The sequence below is a fragment of the Amblyomma mixtum genome, chromosome 3 (genome assembly GCF_055824585.1).
Source record: "Amblyomma mixtum isolate Tamu chromosome 3, ASM5582458v1, whole genome shotgun sequence".
In the NCBI taxonomy this organism is placed as follows: domain Eukaryota; kingdom Metazoa; phylum Arthropoda; class Arachnida; order Ixodida; family Ixodidae; genus Amblyomma; species Amblyomma mixtum.
The window spans coordinates 207025281-207047171 of record NC_143014.1 but is presented as its reverse complement, the minus strand read 5'-3'; the positions used below and the strand labels follow the sequence as shown (position 1 = coordinate 207047171).

At 44.4% G+C, this 21891-nt stretch overlaps 1 protein-coding gene across 1 annotated transcript in view; it reads left to right on the top strand.

Annotated features, from left to right (window-relative positions):
• Positions 1-9029: 9029 nt before the first annotated feature.
• Positions 9030-21891, top strand: part of LOC149353430 (uncharacterized) — a 21496-nt gene continuing 8634 nt past the window's right edge. The window contains exons 1-4 of the mRNA XM_089577351.1: positions 9030-9237; positions 12188-12246; positions 15468-15545; positions 19967-20002. Coding sequence (XP_089433477.1) covers positions 9117-9237; positions 12188-12246; positions 15468-15545; positions 19967-20002 — 294 coding nt within the window. The 5' untranslated portion in view covers positions 9030-9116. The remainder of the gene's footprint in view (positions 9238-12187; positions 12247-15467; positions 15546-19966; positions 20003-21891) is intronic.

Below are 21891 nucleotides of genomic sequence, written 5' to 3'. Positions count from 1 at the left end.
CTAGGTGGTGTGTTGGGCGCACATAGACAAAGAACGCTGCGAACCAGACACGCATATGTCATGCTTCAGAATGTGGTCTCGCTTTTATCGTAGCTCAAGTGGCTGTCGGCGACAGAGGCGCTGTGTGGACAGAGCAGGCTCCCGTAGGGACATCCTCAGTTCAGCACATGAAACGCACATGGTCCTTAGCTGTAGTCACAATTTATCGATTATTCTCTTTTTCTATGATGCGCTCGTGGCCACGCTGTCCCGTCCTCTCATGGAAGGAAACAGTCTAATGCATGTATTCTAGTTTTAATTATATTTTGAATGATGTCCTGGCATAATAAAATTCATCGAAGGTGGTGAGCGATCAGGATTCCTATACTGATTTCCTTCCTCTCGGTTGAAGCGGTCGGCGGCTATATAACCAGACTGCAATATCACCCCCCCCCCCCCCCCCTGTTATATTTTTTATATCACCCTTTTTGAAAAGTTGCACATGAATGAAATAAAAGAAGGTCGTCATAAGGAGAATGCCAGACAACGAAAATAGCTTAGATTAATGTTCTATAGTGATACCTGTTAGTGGCATGATCCGCTGGAGTTTCCATTTGCTCTGGAGCACTTATCATCTCTATTTAAGCCCTCACCATCTGGCTGACATCGCTCAGCGCATGGTCATTTTTACCTTTAGCCTCCATCGAAGCGCGGCCGCCGCGGCCGGGATGCCATCTCGCGAGCTTGGACTCGGAAGCTGAACGCCAAAGCCACTGAGCGGGATGGGTAGTTCATCAGAGAAGCTCGAGCGCAAGCGTAGCCCAGCTCGGGAGCGGAAGCAACGACAGCGACTGGGTGAGGGCAAGCATTTGGGGAAGCTGGCAAGATAGCTCTCAAGCGTTGCCGAGAGAAGAGAGAGGCGCCAACGAAACGCCACTCGCAATTACTGTGTATTTTAGTGACCACAGGGTCTTCATACGCGTATACAGCTCCATAGGTATGCGGATAAATTTACGATGCACACATCAGCGCCATTTTATTTACTTGCATGCTCGTCGCGCAAGTAGAACGTCCTCACCAGTGTTCTGAACAGCATCCTCAACAGCATATGACCTTCATTTAATTGTCTTTTGGGCTATGGCTGCATAAAATTCACAAGGCTGCTGTCAAACACATTTGGCGTGACGACAGAAATGCCTTCTGATTTTCGCAGCACAAAATAACCTGAGTCCACTAGCGAACGTTCCGACAAGAGGACTTGTCTCGGCTGTGAAGTATCCCATCTTCCAGCCTTCTCTCCATACCTCACAGTTTTAGCGAGATGACATCAGAGTTGTACCACCGAAACCCCGCCGATGTACGGTATCACAAAATTCGCTACTTGGTCGAGAGAGGTCACGTGATCTTGTGACATCATCACAACCGGACCACCGTGGTAGGTGCCAACCTGGCCACCAAATTGTGAACAACCCGCCCACCGTGGAAGGTGGCAATGAAATTATTGATTGGGCGAGAGAAGTCACGTGACCATGTGACGTCATCACTTCCTGTCCACCGGGCTGTGAGCGACCTAGTTTACAGAGAGTGACCTTGAGGGGCAATGAAAATCAAAAATCAGAAAAAGAATGATATATGCAAATGTCGGCGTCGTCACAGAATAGCGGATAACTTCTACTGAAGCTAGCGCTCCGAGTATGGCAGTTGGTGGATCGAAAACCGCAAAGAAACTGACACAAATCCACACAAGTTGCAACACAAGCTGCAACAATTATGAAATCTAATGCTATCGCATTCCAATCTTAAGTTTAGTTAGGTGTCCGCATAGAGGCAGGATGAAGGCGATCCTCTTTTTTGCACATTGCATTTACAAACCTTCCTCGTTGAAAAAGGTGGAGAAAATCGCGGTTTCTCTGCCATCCCCTTTCTTGTGACAAAAATCAGTATTCAAACGCTGGATACTTACCGAACGCGTCGCACCGACCACATCTTAAGAAAATTACTCGACGGCAGTCATATTTCTTGCGAGTTTCTGCGCCAAGTGAAGCTCACTTCGTGCCACCCATGTTTGGAACATTAGCGAGTGACTGCACACTCACCGGCCGCCATGCCTGATCGACTGATGAGTTCGACCGTGATGCGATCGACTGCCAGCACGAAAACTATAGTTTTCGCGGGTGCCATCCACCCACGCGATGTTGGCGGGTGTTATCATATCGGCGGGCGGTCCAGGGCTGGTTATCTTGGCCGTTAGCTTGCGGTCTGCTTTCTAGCCTTGCACCCAGTAAAAGACGGTTCTTCGGGACGCTGCCTGCGCGCCACACAGGGCCACAAGTCGCCGCCCTTAGCGAAAACTAATACGTTTGGAATATACGGCGGCATATTTATATTGTACTTCAAACATATTTGGCATGCATGAATGCTCTAATAATATGCAGGAAATAGGTTCCTGAAATTTCATGCTTGGTATTCGAAATATATTCCTAAAATTTGCCAAATATACCTAACTTAAAGCACACTTCGAGCACTTTTCAAATACGTGCAAAAATATGTATGCGGCTTCAGCATCTTGTGAATGTATTTAAAGCGTACTTTCGTAAGTATGAAATTAGTTCGTCCAAAGTATACTTCAATTCTGACAAACGGGCAGTCCTTTTAAACATATTTGTAGTTGTAGCACACTTCTAGCTGCAGTAGAACAGTCTAGTGCTCGAAATCGCGATTTGGGGAATGTCATTTTCGTGTTGGCAACGTATTTGAAGTGTACTCCTGTAAATACGCAAATATGCAATTAATTCGTCCAAAGTATACTTCAGTTCTAACAAATGGGCAGTCCGCGTAAGCATATTTGCAGCACACTTCAAGCTGCCGTTGAACAATGTAATGTTCGAAATCGAGTTTCGGGAAATCGCATTTTGATGTTGGCAATGTATTTAAACTGTACTTTCGCAAATACGCAATTAATCCAAACAAAGTATACTTAAATTCTAATAAATGGGCAGTCCACCTCACCATATTTGCATCACACTTCAAGCTACCGTGCAACAATCTAGGGTTCGAAATGACGTTTCGGGGAACAGTGGAAACTCTCCCCCCTTTCCTATCGTCCTTCCGTTTATGGTAACTTCTAGCAGGAAGGCAATCACCACTTATTTATATTACGTGTGGAGGTCGTGATAGCATTATATCGGAAAGGGCGCCTTGGGCACCTCCGTGCCCTTGCATACCAGCGAAAAGGACCCCGACTGGCTAGGCCGAACGGCTACATTAGACGCCCGTGCATTTCTTGGTTGACAGTTCCGACTCCTGAACTATGCCTGATGCAAGTTACGGCTAGCAGTTCGGTTCTAGATTGTCCCCAGATTCGAACGCGACCAGTACGGCACTTTTGCGACAATTTGGGGGCCCATAGTCTTTGCGCAAAAAACGCCTCACCGGGCAAGATAATGCGTCGTCTCTCGGTGGGTATTACTGTATAAGGCAAGCCAAGTACCGCACTTGTCGCAGCATTTATTGTTTGCTGACGTCACTTTCTGTCGGCATTTGCTGTGCGACGACATCTTTCCCGTTCCAATTCCGTCACGTGACCTTGCAATGTCGTAGACCTCTTGATTGATGATAACTCCGCGTCTTCTTAGTGTTGGGCTCCATAGCTTATCGATTATAGCCGGGTCAGTCATTATTCATAGCAGACCTTTTTTAAGCCGAAGTGAATATATTTTGAATGTATATAATGTATATTTTTAATCTGTTTTAATGTAATCTAATGCAGTTGATGTATATTTTAGTATATTTTTAATGCATTACACATATATACTAAGCGGGGAAAAGTGTATTTCTGACGTATTTGTGAGAACGTTCAAAATATTATTCCTAGTATACTTAGCAAGCATTCGTATCGTAATGCAAGCATAGGGACAAAGAATACAAAATAAATATGAAATTAATACAGTGTGTTCGAAATGCATTTTTAGCACATCCTTTTTGCTCTAAGGACGGTGAATCTCTACAGGGGTCACACTCCCCTTCCACAAGAACTATGTCGTCCAGCGCTGCCCTTTCCGGTCACTATCCATGCTACGGGAAGGTGCACTGTCAACCACAAAATGAAAAAGCTATTAGGCCCGTGGCCGACGTGTGCACTGAAAAAGCGAGCACTTGTGGGTTGATATCATTCTTTGAGGACAGCGGCATCCTTGAGAAATACTAATTTAGTATGTTAGCGCTCTTACCTCTCTGTGAGTGAGTGCTTTAATAGTTTTGCTATTTGCTTTTGCTGTGCTTGCTGCAACAAGCTTATTTCTCTTTTTTTTTGAGTGAGTGCTTCAATAGCGTTGTTATTTACGTTTGCTGTGTATACTGCAAATGAGCTTATTTTTTGTTCTTGTGTCCTCGTTTATTCATATCTCTTACGCATATTGTATTGTGTTCTGTTCTGTTAACATTCATAGCGTTTGTTTGGTTTGGTTTATTGGGGTTTAACGTCCCAAAGCAACTTAGGCTATGAGGGACGCCGTAGTGAAGGGCTCCCGAAATTTCGACCATCTGGGGTTCTTTAACGTGCTCTGACATCGCACAGCACACGGGCCGCTAGAATTTCGCCTTCATCGAAATTCAGCCGCTGCGGCCGGAATCGAACCCGCGTCTTTCGGATCAGCAGCCGAGCGCCGTAGCCCCTGAGCCACCGCGGCGTGGTATTCATAGCGCTTGTGTTCGCAAATTAATGTTACTTCTCCTGACTCTTGTACTTTTTTTTATGTGTTGTGTACTTTCTGTACTTGTGTTGTGTTATGCTGAACTGCATATCGTCAGACCAAGTGGTTCCTATGAATTGAGAAAAAGGAGCAGCCTGAGCCGCTATGCGGCACCAACCTTTCCTTTCTTGTTAAAAAAAAAATGCCACCGACTCGTGCTGTCCTCTGATGGTGGAAAACAGTCCATACTGCTATTACTACTACTGACAAGCGCAGTGAACGATACGGCCAACCTTGCGGCGCAGGAGATGCAAAAGTGTAAATCTATATGCTACCCTCGTAAAAGTCCCTGAACAGCACCCATACGTACTCATCTATCACACTGTCGCATGTATTTTCGCAGCCATTAAGAAAGCCACGCTGCCGGACGACTGGGAGGGCGGAAGGGTGGTTCCGGGGCGTAAATCTGGTGACGTTCACACCACCACAACTACGGACCTATTTCTTTAATGAAAATTCCATATAGTTGCTTGAACTCATAAATTATTCTATCCTAATCTCTCATCTTGCATCCAACTGTTTCTTCACACCTAACCAGCGTAGTTTTCGCAAACATCGTTCCTGTGAAACACAACTGCTCGCTTTTACCAACGATTTGTACCTCGGTTGCGATGGTTCGTCTTTTGTGAATTACATTTTTATCCATTTCGCTAAGGCATTTGACACTGTATCACATCAACTAATACTTTTCAAGCTTAGTAAACTGGACCTTGGTACTGATGTCATGAACTGATCGAGTGCTTTTTACAGGGATTCACCTTCCCGCCTCCGTCATGCCTATAACCGCACCCGACGTCTTCAAGTCTGCTATATCTTATCATCCTCATTAATCTGCCCAGCACATATGTATATTTTGCGCTTCACCTATACACTCCTTTTTGTAACGTCGATCGTCCTGATAGTAAATAAGCGAAATGAAATGAATTTTCTTTTGCTTCGTTTCGTCGAACGGTGTGAACTAGACTTTGCCTATTTGACTATTTTTTTCGTTACCTTTTTGTTACTTTTAGCCAAGATAGTTGTATGTTGCTAGTCTTTCGAATTAGCTTTCAGTTGCAGCACTTATATTGAGGTACTGCGCCATACAAAATTTGCGACAGAGAATGTAATAACCAGCTTACGCTTGCAATGGACCAGACTACATTTTCTTGTCGCTTTTAAAAAATACCTCTTGAGTCGAGTATTGCAGAGCAGCTCATCGACAATGAAGACTCTCTCGTTGTACGCGCTGAAGGGAAGGGCCGAGTTGCAACGTTGTAAACTTGCACGTCAGCTCGTAGTTACGCAAGCACCAGGCTTCATTGTTCGCGTTCTAAAGAGACAAAGCTCAAGTAACTAAACATGTCAATCTATTGATGATTCCTGACCAGACGGTATGCCGTCAAACCCTCGACTACATGTCAATCTATTGTGGCGTGGTGAAGAAATGCGAGCCGCGGAACACGGTGCCAGTCAATTGCAGGGCACTTGGGCTTGGATGTCCGGACATCCTTGCGCGCGCGGCTTTTTTTGCATCCCGACCACTGTCTCTCTGTTGCGAAGGAATATTCCGCGCTGGCACTACTGTTTGCCACAAAGTTAAAGTTGTCGAAGTTATGCCGATGTTAACGACTTATTTTTCGAATAGAAAATAACTGATTTCTATAAATAGATCACAGAAAAAAATTATTGAATTACCGAAAGTGGGGCCGCTTACAAAAAGTGACCAATGCATAACGAATTTATTACAAGTAATCACTTACTTGTAACGCATTACGTACAGCTCTGGTTACGAGTTACAAAATGTCCTTAATCTTTTTATATCTTTCTGCGAAAGTTCGTCGTAATCTTTTTGTTTTCATTTTCGACCTTGCTTGTAGAGTTTGCTTGCTAGAATTTTCCAAATAGGTTCTCAAGGAGCAGTTTTTGTATCCGAAATAAAAATCAAGAAAAAGAGCCGGCTTCTTTCTGCATTTTGTGCCACCAGCGTCAAGTCCCTTGGAGACAACGCTTATGAAACGGCACTGTTTCTACTTTTCTTTAGGTAAAGTTTCACGTGGCTTTACCTTCGCAACCATCTCTTTTTTTTCCTACGTGTGACTGCAGCGTTAGAATCTGTAGGAAGAGGCATAAAGCGATTGCACCGTATACGTGTCGCCCTTGTGCAGAGCTCTCGAGCTGTGTACTGCAAGCAATAAAAAGCTAGGTTAGACTGCATGTGGTGGTTTCAGGTAAAGTGCTCGAGCTAATTTGGCTTGTAGGTTCACGCGACTGTGCTTTAAGCTAAGCATTGTCTTTAACACCTAGCAGAGGCGGCCAGAACCCGCTTTGTTTGCTGAGCAGTATGTTTTTCAAGCGCTCTACACAAGCCTGCGGGGCATTGTACACATTTTGCATAAACAAGACCACATTTAAAATAGAAATTGGCAAATGTCCTGAGCTTCTTTATACATGGGGAGAAAGCGGGGCGATGAAGACTTCACAGATGAGTGTTTTTTTCGCCAGCCTCGAACTTCCGAGAACACAAGCTTCCCGGAATGTCCAGAGTTCTGAAAAATGTTAACGTAAAGAATTTTTATTCCCGTCACACTTCAAAATCGTCCTTTTTTGCGAGACATTTGCAGCAAACACTGTGTTCTTCTTTTAAAATGTGTTCATACGGAGAGATGTTTAAAACTTGATTGGCTCTAGCACGTATTACACACCTCATGACCGAGGTTGAAGCGGATCGAACTTTTTGCCCTAACGCGAAAGTGAAGACCGAACGGTACACAATTTTTTGCGTACCTCTCTTTTCGCACTCATACTCCGTCGAGGTCTGTTAAACCGAAAGTAGCAAAACACTGGAAAACGTAACTAGATAATCTCTAATTTCTCTTCACTCCAAATGTGAGATAGCGTAGTGTTTAAATAAGGGTATAAGAGTGCCTTGCTGCCACGATACATCCGTGCGGTTCCTCTAGTGAGCAGACTGCACTGACACATTGTCTCCCTGTAGCAATTCCTGCGCCTGAGATGTCCAGCCTTGATCAAAGTGGTATTAGCAGTGGGCTAGCAAAAAACAATGAACATGCAGTGTGTGTAACAAAAATAGGCAGATAAAAAGAATATATGATTATTCACATGTGCTGCGAAACATAAGAAGTGATCACACGTTTTGCCGGGGTGGCGGACAATAATGTGTTTGTTGCTGTCTCCGGCGATCACACTGGCTCGCGGAGACGCTCACCGTAGGGTGCGTCGGTGCGCGAGCTATCGATGCGGCACCTGATGCCGGTTCCTGTCTATGCACGGCACTCGTAAAGTAGTGAGGGTAGAGAGCTGCGTGCGAGGGACGAAAGAGCGGGCGTGTGCCGTTAGGACCCCCCCCCCACACACACACACAGATACAAATAATCGCGCAACTGATCAGCGGCACGTCCTCACGATTATTTTCATGCGGACGGGCGATTGAAAAGAACCCACTGTTGTTTCGGAGAACGCGGCGGCTCTGCGAAATGCTTTCCCGCACGGCAAACCACTTACTTGAAAACTGGAACGGCAGATCAGCGGCATGGCGGTGCTCATCGCTTGTGCGCATGCAGGCGCAAAAGAGCATATACGGGGGAATGTGTATGAACACTGAAGTAATGCAGCAGCCCTGAAAGCATATGACAAAAACCCATGCGCATTGTTCAACGCAAGAATAATTGCTCACCGCTGGCGCCTCATTCGTTTTCAGCATCTCAATTTCGATGACATCAGATCGTGGCCCCGCTTACTTCTCTTTGTTTGCAACATATACACAAAAAAGTGTTGTCCCCTGATCAAGAATGTCCCTTACATGGTTTTGGCATTCCTAATTAGCACAGAGGGAATTAGTATCAAGTGCGTGCGGCTTAAAACCTGAATAATTATGGGAAACTGAAACCATCACCCCCACTGTCCGCTCACAAATGAGGCAATGAGCTCGCGAGCGAGAGCTTTGGACTTGCCGGGCCGCATACAAGATACGAATTTGTGCCGATCAGTGCTGGGCTGCATAAATAAACTAAAACGTTATAGAGCATGTTTAAAGCATTATAGAGCATGTTTAGAGCATGTTTAAACGTTATAGAGCTTGTTTTGAAAATACTTACAAAATTATTGCATTGGCATAGTATACATGCATCCGCATGTGCGCCTGTCATGTGCTTGTGGAGAGAAGGAAAGCCGCCCCAGCATAGATTTCATTGCTCGAAAAGGAAATATGCGTGAAGGTCGCGAAACGCTTGCGCGGCAGAACATAAACCTTAAGAGAAAGATCACATGCGCATAGAGCGGACGAGAAATTCGCTTCGCTTTTCTGACAGTATAAATGCTCAGCGTCTGTAGGCATCCAAATCAGAACTAGATCACTCGAGGGAGAAAGTGCCCGCTTTCCAGAAAATGGAGATGAAGGCAGCCGCAACATCAGCACTCCTGGTAGCATTCGCCGTTCTTCTTGTTTCTCAAGCAGACGAGGAAAGCGGTGAACAAAGCGGTGAACAAGAACTTCAGTTTTGTATAGGTAAAAGCATCTTTATCTCTTCATTAAGTTCGTGCTACCATGGTGCTACCGACGTATTAACTCTTGCATGGTCTGTTAGATTATGGAACTGGGAGCCTAACTATGGCCTTAAGGCTGCTAGGACACTTTTACAAACGTTCGTCTTATAGCTGTAACCGGCTCTTGCGCCCCACTTGCAAAGTGTGTTTAGAAAAAAACAAAATTAAAAAAAAAACATGTGAGTGCCTTCACGTAACTTCGCGCACACAGTTTATAATTTTCCTCTTTAGAAAAAGAGCTGACTGCATGACAGTGGACTTTTGTTTTGCTGCATAAGCTGGCACATTTTCCTGTTGGCGCTACTTTAGCGAAAAGGGCAGATGCTGAACTCGACACCTCGATTACGGTACAGTTCAGCAACGGCTCTGTAGATTGAGCGTATATACAGGATGTGTCACCAATGACTTTACACAATTTTTAAAAATAGGCTTTTTTTAGTTGGAAGAGCCCTTTTTTTCGGCGGAGCATTGTCAGCGGTGTAGTACATCAAAATACACCTAAGACGCGCTACTAACAGACTGGTTAACTATTATTAAATAGTTAACTTTTTAACTATTACTGTTAGGCTCCTTAATTATGGAGAGGCGTGTAGCCCACCGAAAGTAATAAACATATCAGTTTTTAGAATTTCGAAAACACGGCTACCCTCGGCGCTGTGGCCCAACAAATTTTGGCTATTTCGATGAGTTACGTGCACTGGAGAGTTTGCTTTGCCTGCAAGCTTCTCGAAAGCGCATGTATTTTGGCGCGATGGAGCCAGTATTTGTTGGGCCACAGCGCCGAGGGTAACCGCGTTTCCGAAATTAAAAAAACTGATATGGATATTGCTTACGATGGGCTACATGCCTCTAAATAATTAAGGAACCTAACAATAATAGTTAAAAAGTTAACTATTCAATGTTAGTTAACCAGCCAGCTATTTAGCGCTTCTTTGCTGTGCCATACTGATGTGCTGAATCGCTGACAATGCATTGCCTAAAAAAGCACTGTTCTGACTCATAAAAACCGGTTTTTAAAAATTGTGTCAAGTCTTAGGTGAAACACCTTGTATGTACGCGATGGTTCTTTTTGAATAAAGGGTTGCGGGTTAGTGCCTGTCTTGTCCCCTTTATGTGCTGCGCTAAAAAGAATTCCGCCTTGAAAACATGTACCAACTATACGCCAAGCAAACCCTACTGAAAAATAAAAATTGTACACAATTTCTTTCGGAAAATGTAATGAATACAGCACTTCTCTGCAGCCAAAAATTCAATGTTGGCTTGGGCGGTTTTGGTGCTGGTTTCAGCGGCACGAACTAAAGACGTTGCTAATGGGCAAGTCATGCACCTAATAATTATGATTTGATTATGGGCACTCTAGATAAATTAATAACGATGGTGGGAGTTCATTCGGCATTTATAAAACTGCGTTGATAAGAGTCATGCTTTACGGAATGAGCCAACTTGCTTTTTTGAATGCTAATCGAAGATGAATTGTGCGAATGTTATGAATCCTTTATTCGCGTTTAAATGATAGCGATCCTTATAAAAAGCATTTGTTATCCTTTCAGTTAATTACGTAGTGCACTTAATTTCAGTATAATTTTTTCTGTAAACAAAGTAGGACAACCTAGTACGCTTCTGGAATGTGTTTTAAGTGATGCCGACGAGGTGGATTTCACACCGCATTATTATTTATGTATCGATAAACTGAAAAAGTAGGGCAAAAAATGAAGCTAGAGTCTCCTCGGGCAAGAAGCTGAGTTTAAAAAAGAAAGTAAAAAATGGAAACAAGAAATTACACTCTATTGGATGCGATATAAAACTGCACTCCAATGCTGTAAAATATCCTAAAGGAAGCCTTCACGTCAGCGCTTACAAAAATGCTGTTTCACATGCTTTGTAGTCAAAGCAGCTGTAGATTGGGCTCCACCGCACTTCGAATGTCTAATATGCCAATGTGATGATATACATATTGCCACGTATCGTTGTAGTGTCCGTTCGTTCGCGCAGGGGTGTTATCATTTTTGTTCGTGATGCGAGGAGCGACCGGTCTAATCTCGATTGTTCACAGCCATGAACAGCTGCATCTACGTGTTTCCAGATTACTCTAGATGATCTCGACCTGTTATCTCGAGGTTGCCTTGCCGGCTTTAAATTGAACGATGCCGCGAGCAGCGGGCATTCGTAGTTCGAAGATTGACGAGCACGCTTGTTGCTTACGCCGCCACCGAGTGATTCAGTTCTTTTGCGGGCGCAAGTGAGCCCAAATAAAGAGCTTCGTTCGCAAGTCTTTCTGGTGTCTTCCTGACCGCTAGACTGCCGTCACTACAACGTGACAATATTTTGTTACTAGTTTTCATCGTCTTTCGTTCACTTGTAGTACATCTGTTCGTGTGAGTTCCTCAGACATAACTAAAAAACACTTGAAATAGATTATTCTTGCGTATTTTCTCGTTAGCGACAAGGGAAAACATCCCTACGAAGAAATTTCGACTATAGTCGAACACAACTCAAGACCGAAGCGGCAGAAGCCCCTTAAAGGAGGCCCTCGAACCAATGGTGTTAACCGATTTTCTTGAGGCCCCGGTTAATCTGATTAAGCCGTGGTTAATTCGCTTCGGGAGAAACTTCCTAGCATGGCCGTCGCATTACCACATGCAAGCGTTGTTTTGCATGCTAACGCTTGCATGCGATAATGATCACATATAGAAGGTGCAACCCGCAGGGGATGTCCGTGCGCAGCGTAAAGGCAAACTTTTTTTAAAAATAGCGCGCGGTTCTTTTATTTACGCCGTCTACTCGCCTATCTTCTTTTACTCCTTTTGTGCAGTGCTTTCCTAAACGATTACAATCGTTACCTTCAGGGGAGAGTGGCAAGCTACCATGTTTGCGAGTTTACCCGAATTTGTACATGCTCTCTGTCATTTCAGGTAATTTCAGCGACGAAAAAAATAATACTCTGGAATGTGTGCTCAAAAACAGCCACCCGGTATGCCGCTTTTCCTTACCATTCATGTGCACTGCCATGTAACCAGCAACAAACGAGTTGGCCTATGTCTAGACGAATGAGCGTTTAAACGCATGTGCACTTTCCCTCTGCGCTTTTCGGCAGGCGCAAGGGACAAAAAGTAGCCCCTTTTCAGCGTGAAAACGCATACAGGAACTGGGAGGCGCACAACTTAGGTCGCGTACGCTAGTACAGTCTGCGCCACTAGCGTGGGGACTAGCTGAGGCGGAGCTGTTTCCTTGTTCAGAGAATTCAGTGGGAAGCGGCGCAATAAAACGCAAAAAAATGAATGTTGCAAAAATGACCAGCCTTGTTGCCCTCCTTGAAGGCAAATAAATTCCAGCGATAGCTTTTAGGTCTCCTTTCCACATCCCCCCCCCCCCCCCCCCCCTCCTATATTGAAGGCGTCCTCCTATCTAGGGGCTACCTAGATCATGCATGCCGAGAGTCCGGGCGGTTCTGGAGAGGCCCCACGTATCGGCGTGCCAAGATAAAATTCTGATTCTCCAGCAAGTGAGTTCTAGCGTTATTTAGTCGTCGCATACGACGTAATTTTCCGCAGAGCAAGTCTCATATATCGCCATAAAACAAGACGTGAAAAGACACCCACAGTATTTCGTTCAGGGTAACTCCTCAATACGCAGACTTCGAAGTTGGCACCACATGAAAAAAAAAAATGGAAAGCCTCCGTTGAACACAACTAGGTGCACGCGATAGCATTTGCATAGCGTTCGCATGAGGCAGATTAGCCGCCCCAAGTCGCATTTCGCTTTCAGCAGCAGTCTATTTCGTACGCCGCGCTCTTCTTCCGCTGGTGGTCGTTTTTTCACCGACGTCATTCATCATCTGCCGCCAGTCGTCCTTTTGTGCGGCGTCATAGTGCCATCTCTAACCAAAACAAATCTCAGTATGGGAAAAATCGATGTTTTTGGTATACTGACGAAAGTTGGTGTAGGTGGCGCCACGCTTAATGTTGATGGAGAGCTGCTGCTTGTGAAGGATGATGTGACAGGAAGCGAGGTGACTGGAAGAATTGCTACCGCATTTAAAATATAGCTTGGCCCTTTCCAGAGCAACGTTCATGACGCTCACGGTGCCGCTACGGGTTACGGTAACGTTGAAACAAAGGCACAAGGCTGTTCGCCAAGGACTAGGCTTATGACCATCGTAGTGCGGCGGCGATCTGAACCCTACAGATTTGCTGAGGTATAGCAAAAGCACACCGAAAGCGTTCGGCTTCGCGGCTACCCAGCTTTCCCCGCTTCTCATGTGCCGTGTTGCTGCTTTCCATGCGCCTAACTAGTTCTCGTCCAGCAAACTGAAAGAGGGATCGCCCGTGGCAATTTGACAAACGTCACTGCCCCCTTTCAAAGGAGAATCCAGCACCCATTCGCCCACATTTCACGACTGCCTCCTCCAATGGACCGACTAAGGGCCATTGAGTGCAGGGCCGCAAACAGTTTGTGTGCCGAGCGCGCACTGGTTTTGAATGCAGTGAAAAAGCTCTCTATTAGCAAAACTATTCAGTCATAACAATTAATGCAAACCATTCGGATAGCCTACTTTGTCATTAGTGTCCATTATGTGTGTTACACAGGCAACACCATAGCGTGCGATTTTGTTCATGCGAAGCTGCTTCAAAACAGCATCGCTGCGACGCGTTAGCGAGTCTCATTAACGTGGGTTATAACTTTATCTCTACAGTGACTTGGGTACCGCGTAAGGTATAGAGGCTGTTTAAATGTCACTAGATTTAGTTTATTATCTTAAATAGAGTCAAATGCTCACATTATTACGCAGACCACTCTTCCCAGCATTTTTTTCTAAACCAGACCATTGTGTCAGCAGCCAGAGATACTAGACATGTTTTTCAATCACTGTAAAACAAAGCCCCCTTGGTGAAACAACTTAAGATACCAACAGGCATACTGCGGCGTCAGCAGGCTATGGAATGGTTTTAAGTTTTGCTGTTCATTTATTTAATGTGCGTAAATATATGTGCATTGTTTTTTTTCTTCAGGAAGCTCAGAATATATCCTAATAATCTAATTTTATTTCTACAGAAAGTGAATTTTGTCAGTAAATTTATCGTTTATATTACTATCCTTCTGTAGCAAAGAAATGTTCGAAGTTAAGGAATTTTACACTCCAGTTTCACTGCCTGAGCATGATGAAATTAAATGCGACCTTTATTTTGAACGTGGAAAGAGGTACATACCATCACTGCCAAAAGTAACCGAGCAGCAGCGACGGCGGCGGGAGAGGCCTAGTGGCCGAGTGGCGGCGCTGTTGCCCCCGCCGCTGACGGCGCTGCCCGTGCTCCGCGGCAGGCATCGACTACGTATTGGCTGACGTAAGCCTAGCTCTCCTTCCTTGGAAGAAGTAAGCGGGTAGCATGTGCAGCGAGTGATTTCGCGCCTCCGGAACGCTCTCACACTAAGCAAGGGCGCAGCCTTACGTCACAGCCGTGGTGACCTCTTCGCCTGCTTCTAATCGCAGAGGTCCCGGCCCCCGTCACCAAGGCCTGCGTGCCGGGGACGGGGAGTAGGGTGCTCCCTTATCTGGCGGAAAATAAAGTTGATATCATCATCATCATCACAGCGCTGGCGACCACAGCGCCGCCACTCGGCTGCGATCCTGCTCCGGCCGCCGGCGCGGCTGCTCGATTACTTTTGGCACACATATTACCTGGGCAAAAGGTACAGCCTTTGTCAGAAGTTTAGAGCCCAGGGTGTTTGGTTGTGGGTCACACTGCTTTGCTCGTAATGCGCGCTCAGCGTCCCAAATCTCCTGAACGTAAGATGATTTTTCGTCCTACTCCCTCCGATGCGTAGGACTTCCATGAGTGCTAAGCAGACCCCCTTGGCTCTAAACTTTTGACAAAGGCTGTACCTCAGTCTGTTGCGCGCAACGTGATTTGGCATCCTCGATGGCCTGCTACCAATTCTAATTATAATTCGAACACTGGCTAATTACTTCCAGCTTGTTAAACACGCAAAATATTGGCGCACTTGCAGCATAACTGTTAACAGCATGCGACTTATTGTGTTCATGTAGTGGTCATTGTTTTCTTTATAAGATGTGGCGTATATTACTTGCAACGCTTGTAGAACAATTCTTTAATAGAGGAGTGGTCACTACAACAATCGTTCGCATTGACAGTCATTAAAACGTTATGTTTCCTTCTAATAAAACCTTTTTAGGATAGCCAGCGACTTAAGGATTACAAAAAAAACTCATCTGCAACGTCAGAAGATATCTGGAGTGGTCTGTGTGAGAACGTAAGTGCCAAGTTTCCATGATGAACCCTCAAAACGGAGGCCACGTACTAGACAATGACTAAACTTCCTTTCTGCGTGTTAATTTTTAGACCCACCTTTCTGCTCTCCCTGTATAACTCATTGGTCATGCTTTACGGTTCATCTACTCAGTGACTTAGCAAGGCAATGTCATCAGCGAATCGCAACTTAGGTATTCTCCATTAACTATTATTCCCAACTGTTCCCAATCCAGGCCTCGGAACACCTCCTGTAAACCTGTGGTGAATAGCATTGGCAAGATCGTGTCTCCCTCTCTGACACCCTTCCTTATTGAAATTTTATTGCTGGCTTTATGGAGGGCTATGGTTGCTGCGCAGTCGTTATAGATATCTTCCAGTATCTTCACATAAGTCTGTTCCACACCCTGATTCTGCAATGTCTGCATTACTGCTGAGGTTTCCGCCGAGTCAAATGCTTTCTCGTAATCAATAAAGGCTATATATAGGGGTTGGTTATATTCTGCGCATTTCTCTATCAGCTGATTGATAGTGTGAATATTGTCGACTGTCGAGTATTCTTCACGAAAGCCTGCCTGATCATTTGGCTGATTGAAGTCTGAGGTTGTCCTTATTCAATTAGCGATTACCTTAGCAAATACTTTGTAGGAAGCCGACAGTAAGCTGACTGGTCTGCAAATTTTCATCTCCTTGATGTCTCCTTTCTTATGAATTAAGATAAGGTTAGCGTTCTTTCAAGCTTCTGGTACACTCGTGGTCATAAAGCATTGCGTACACAAGGTGCCTAGTTTTTCTAGAACATTCTCCCCTCCGTCCGTCAACATATCTGTTGTTACCTGATCCTCACCAGCTGCTTTCCTCCTTTGGATTGCTCCTAAGGCTTTCTTTACTTCCTCTTTCATGACTGGCTGGTTGCCTCATTACTCATCTCATTAACGTTCTCATTACATTGGCGACTGTATACAATTCTGCTGGACTCTTCGGCTACTTTAACTATCTTATCCATATTTATAATAACATGGCCCTCTTTGTCTCTTAACGCATACATCTAGTTTTCACCTATGCCTAGTGTCCTCTTCACTGCTTTTCGGCTACCTCCGTTCTTTAGAGCTTGCACGATTCTTTCCATATTAAACTTCTTTATGTCGGCTACCTTACGCTTATTTATTAATTTTGATAGTTCTACCAGTTCTATTCTGTGTATAGGGTTACACGTTTTCATGCTTTGGCGTTTCTTAATAAGATATTTTGTATCCTGGAATAGCTTGCCGGTGTCCTGTCTAACCATCCTTTTATCTACTTCTACTGCGCACACCGTAATGATAGCTGTGAGGTTATCGTTCATTGTTTGAACATTTAGATCGTCTTCCTGAGTTAAATCTGAATATCTGTTCTTCAGCGATATCTTGAATTCCTCTACTTTCTCCCTTACCGCTAACTCGTTAATGGGCCTCTGTTTCACAAGTTCCTTCCGTTCTCTCTTCAAGTCTAAGCTAATTCGACACCTTGCCATTCTGTGGTCGCTACAACGCACTTTTCCAAGGACCTCCACTTCTTGAACGATACCAGGGTGAGCGCATAGTATGAAGTCTATTTCATTTTTAGTCTCACCATTGGGGCTGTTCGACGTCCACTTCCTGTTCTCTTGTTTCCGGAAGAAGGTATTCATGATCCGTAAATTATTTCTATCTGCGAACTTTACCAATAACTTCCCCCTTCTATTCATAGAGCCTATGCCATAGTCACCTACTGCCTGGTCTCCGGCCTGCTTCTTGCCTATCTTCGTATTGATGTCGCCCATCAATACTGTGTACTGGGATTTTACTTTGTTCATTGCCGATTCCACGTCTTCATAGAAGCTTTCAACTATCTGGTCATCATGGCTGGATGTAGGCGCCTAGGCCTGCATCACCTTTACTTGTACCTCTTATTAAGCCTAATTACGATAGCTGCCACCCTGTCGTTAATACTACAAAACTTCTCTATGTTGCCAGCTATATCGTGATTGATGGGGAACCCCACACCTAGTTCTCGTCTGTCTGCTAATTCACGATAGCACAATACATCCCCACCCCTTAGTACTGTATACGGCCCATCTGTCCCCCTTACCTCAATAAGCCCTGTGACATTCAATTTAGTACCCGCTAGTTCCTCGAACAGCACTGCTAGGCTAGCCTCACTAGATAAGTTTCTAGCGTTAAACGTTGCTAGGTTCAGTTTCCAATGGCGGCCTGTCCGGAGCCAATGATTCTTAGCACCCTCCGCTGCGTCAGAGGTCTGGCTGTTGCCTTGGTCAGTTGCTTCAAAGTAATGTTCAACAGTCTCGCAAAGGAACAGCATTTCACATTTGGCAGTGAGCTGCTGGAAGTGTTATGGGAATCCGTACACTTAGGGCAGCTAGTGACCGCTGATCCTGACCATGAGAGGAAAATAACTAGAAGAATAAGAATGGGGTGAAGTGCATATGGCCGGTTCTCTCAGATCATGAATGGCAGTTTGCCAATATCCCTCAAGAGCTGTATCTTACTGGTACTTACCTATGAGGCAGAAACGTGGGGGCTAACGAAAAGGGTTCAGCTTAAGTTAAGGACAACGCAGCGAGCTATTGAAAGAAAAATGATAGATGTAACGTTAAGAGACCGGAAGCGGGCAGAGTGAGTGAGGGAACAAACGCGGGTTAATGACATCCTAGTCGAAATCACGAAGAAGAAATGGGCTTGGGCAGGCAACAGAGTGGATTCCAAGAGAAGGCACGCGGCAGAAAGTTAGGTGGGCGGATGAGAAAGTTTGCGAGGATAAGGCGGCCGCAGCTGGCCAAAGACAGGGTTAATATTGGAGAGACATGTGAGAGGCCTTTGCCCTTCAGTGCGCGTAGTCAAGCGGATGATGGTGATGATGACCCTTCGTTCTGCACCAAGCGATGAAAAAAATAAACGGCCTGCCGCGGTACAATAGCGCATGTAGTTCGAATTGGCAGTCCTAGACATTGCAACACATCACCAGCGGTCGTTACGTTTGCACTGGACTTGCTGTGCGCCTCATGCGCTCGCTTTCGGTTTTGTGCGGAGAAAAGCAGCGCATTTTCTCACGCTGCAGGGCTTCAGAGAATGACTTTTTCTTAGTTTTGAAAAGTGGTACGAGAACGTCTTTTTCGTGGCTACGAATTCACCAGTGGCAATCACCGCATACTATGCCAATTAAAATGTTAGTACCGGTTGTGTAGCTAGCTATTTTTTTTTTCAAAATAACTGATGTCCGCCGCAGCTGATGTTTATTCTCTATCTCGATGGAGGCGAAACGCAAAAGGCGCCCATGTGCTGTGCGATGTCATTGCAAGTTAAGGATGCCCAGGTGGGGGAAATTATTCCAGAGACTTCCACTACGGCACTTCTTTCTTCCTTTCTTCTTTCACTTCCCCCTTTATTTCTTCCCTTACGGCGCAGTTCAGGTGTCCACTGAGATAAGTGAGAACGTTACTGCGTCATTTCTTTCCTCAAAAAACAATTTCAAAAACCAATAAGAATATATCTCGAATTCCATATCTTTAAGAATTTATGAGTGCTCGCTAAAAACCAGGTATGACAGCTGACAATCAAAATTGTAACGTGTTAGGACAAGCGACATAAAGACATTTATAGGCAATGCTAAGGAGTTAGCACCTTCTAAACTGCGCTCACAATTTGGGAAAACATTTAAACCACGCAAAAAGCCATTGTGTATAATCCGATTGTAGACATTTCTTAAACAAATGTGTACAGGAACCCAAATGGAACTGATATCGCTGGTGCTTGTTCACATGAACTGGAGGTCTTTTAGGCACGAGACTGCAGTTAGCAAGAAGTGCTTCCATGTACTCTGGTAGTTAATCAAGGAGCCTAAATAATGAGTGCTCTGTACTGCGACACTGCGACTTTTTCATTTGGTTTACCATAAAATGCATTTTTAACAAGTAAATTGATAAGTACCATGAATAAACTACTCCTGCTAGCTCTAGGCGACCGCCAAAAATACAGCTTGAGTTTAATTCTTGCAACGTGCTCCAATTGCTTCCTTTCGCTCAAGTTACCCGGGACACACCGCATATACCTCCACGTGTAAGGAGGTTTGCTAACTTCTAGTTTTGTTATTCCTGACAAGTATTATGGCCCTGCTACCAAACGTGTGGTGCGAGCAATAGAGTAGAGTGGCTTATTTTAAATATTCCAGAGAGGCAATTAATGCTAGTGTTGACTATTCGAATATCGAGTTGATGACCTCTACTTAAGAAATTGCACGTCCTGCGTGTTGGTGACATTACTTAATAGGCTTTGTAGTTATGATGCCTGAGTGCGTAGAATATCTTCAGGCTTGAGTTTTCTCTCATCGTTTAAAACAACAGAAATAAAGTCGCTTCAACACAGCTTTCGTCTCTGCGTCTACTTTCAGCCAAATGAACTCTTTGCCAATATATCCAAGATGGAGGTGAGTATCAGAATAACCTTTTGGAGCATGAAGTAATGCAAATATTTTATATCTTTAGCGGTTCTAGGAAGCGCAGTAATGTCTATAAAGGTATCTAGACCACTTGTGATGTGAATAACCTAAACAGTATTGTTACAGCTTGAGTAATAAAAGGGAAGAACGAAATAAACTTTTAAAAAACAACTCCAGGGGCATTTCGAACGTTTTGAGCATATAGCTACATCACATTTCTAATAGCTCCCTTCCTTCAGGGTCTCAAGTTACCGACGTAGCGATGCGCTGGCGCGTCGCCTCTTCTCTGCGTCCTCTATAATAAAAAAAAAATTGTTACTTAAGCGGGCAACTCGTATTACAGCGCTGGTAACGTCTGTGACGTTGAAAATGCAGTTTTGTCCGTAGAAATAATCGAAACAGCAAACTTGAAAATCGTTTTACACCGGAATGAAATGTCGCATGACTGCTAAATTTGGTGGAAGTAATCAAGAATGAGAGAAAAACCTTCAGTGTAAGTTTGATTTGAATTAGATAGCCTCAAATAAATTCCTGGAGCTCCCTTTTAAGGAGCGTACGATGGGAAGCTAGTTGGTGTGACGTGATTTTAAAACCATTACTGTACTCTAGGATCAAGACACAGGAAGCAGACAGAGCTCCACTCGTCTGATATGCTTCTTTCATGCGTATTGTTCCCTGCGCAAGTTTGTTTTTAAAATCATGCCCTTTAAGCCGCATGGATTTTTTCTTCTTTTGACGAGCTTTTCAGCGCCCTCAGATTTTGTTATCATTCAGGGTCGTGATAGACAAAAGAAGCTAGTTGAAATAACCGTCTAAGTTGGCGTCCTTGTATACCGAATGATGGGAGCCGAATGCTTCACGCTCATTTGTTACCATCTTCGACACATAAAAAAAGCATAGGAGCAGAATGACAGGGTAATTAACAGCAAGTACCGACATCCATGCTTTAATACGATGATATCTGAATATGAAAAACGTGAATGCCTCATCCTTCTTAGTACTCTGGTAGGTTTCCAGTCCTTCAACCATTTACCAGTCACAATTAACGGGAATGGTTTTGCCAGTAAACGTTCTGCTGGCTAGTATACGACTCAAGGCATGTTGGTGATAAAAGTTTACCTAATAGTTAAAACAGATGCTTGGGCAAGTTGGTAACTCATTTTAACTCATTTTCACATTTTGAAAGTCAGCGCTCGTGTGTGTCGTGTCTTCCTTCGTGTCCGTGTCTTAGTGCGCGCTGTTCCGGTGAAAATGATTTATCTAATAGGTTACAGACGCATAGAAAACACACAGACAGCAAGGAAGAGGGTTTCCACCAAAATATAGTGCATATGGCAACATGCGAGGAAGAATGTTCTATTCCAACACGGTGGACAGAACAACTTTCACACGAGTTCTTCTTTCCTTTCTACAATCGCGCCAATGGCGTCGTCGCAACTAAATGAACAGTGAGCGCCTTGTTGCTCTTTTCTTTTAAGAAAGTTAGCTTTTTTCAGTTGACTGATTTTTAATCAGCATTGATTATTACATTCTTAACTTTTAAACCACCGCATACACGCTGAAAGCTTTTTTTTTTTATTTTACAGTCGTGGAGTTTTGAGGCGAACATCAATTTGAACAATGTATGAAAACGTAGCTTTATCCGGAATGTTTTTCCCACGCACTGAACTAAGCTCGCGAAACCCAGGAGGCGGCTGTTCGCGCTCTCTGACGCTGACCGTCAGAGAGCGTCATTTTGTATTTCGCTTGATCTTTGACTGTATTGCTTCTTTTTAACCTTATGCCTGACTAAAAATTTCGTCGAATACTTAACCAACACTCGTCTCGTAAGCCTCATTATGAACAAGGAGCCCGTACGGGCTAGGTAACGTTATTAT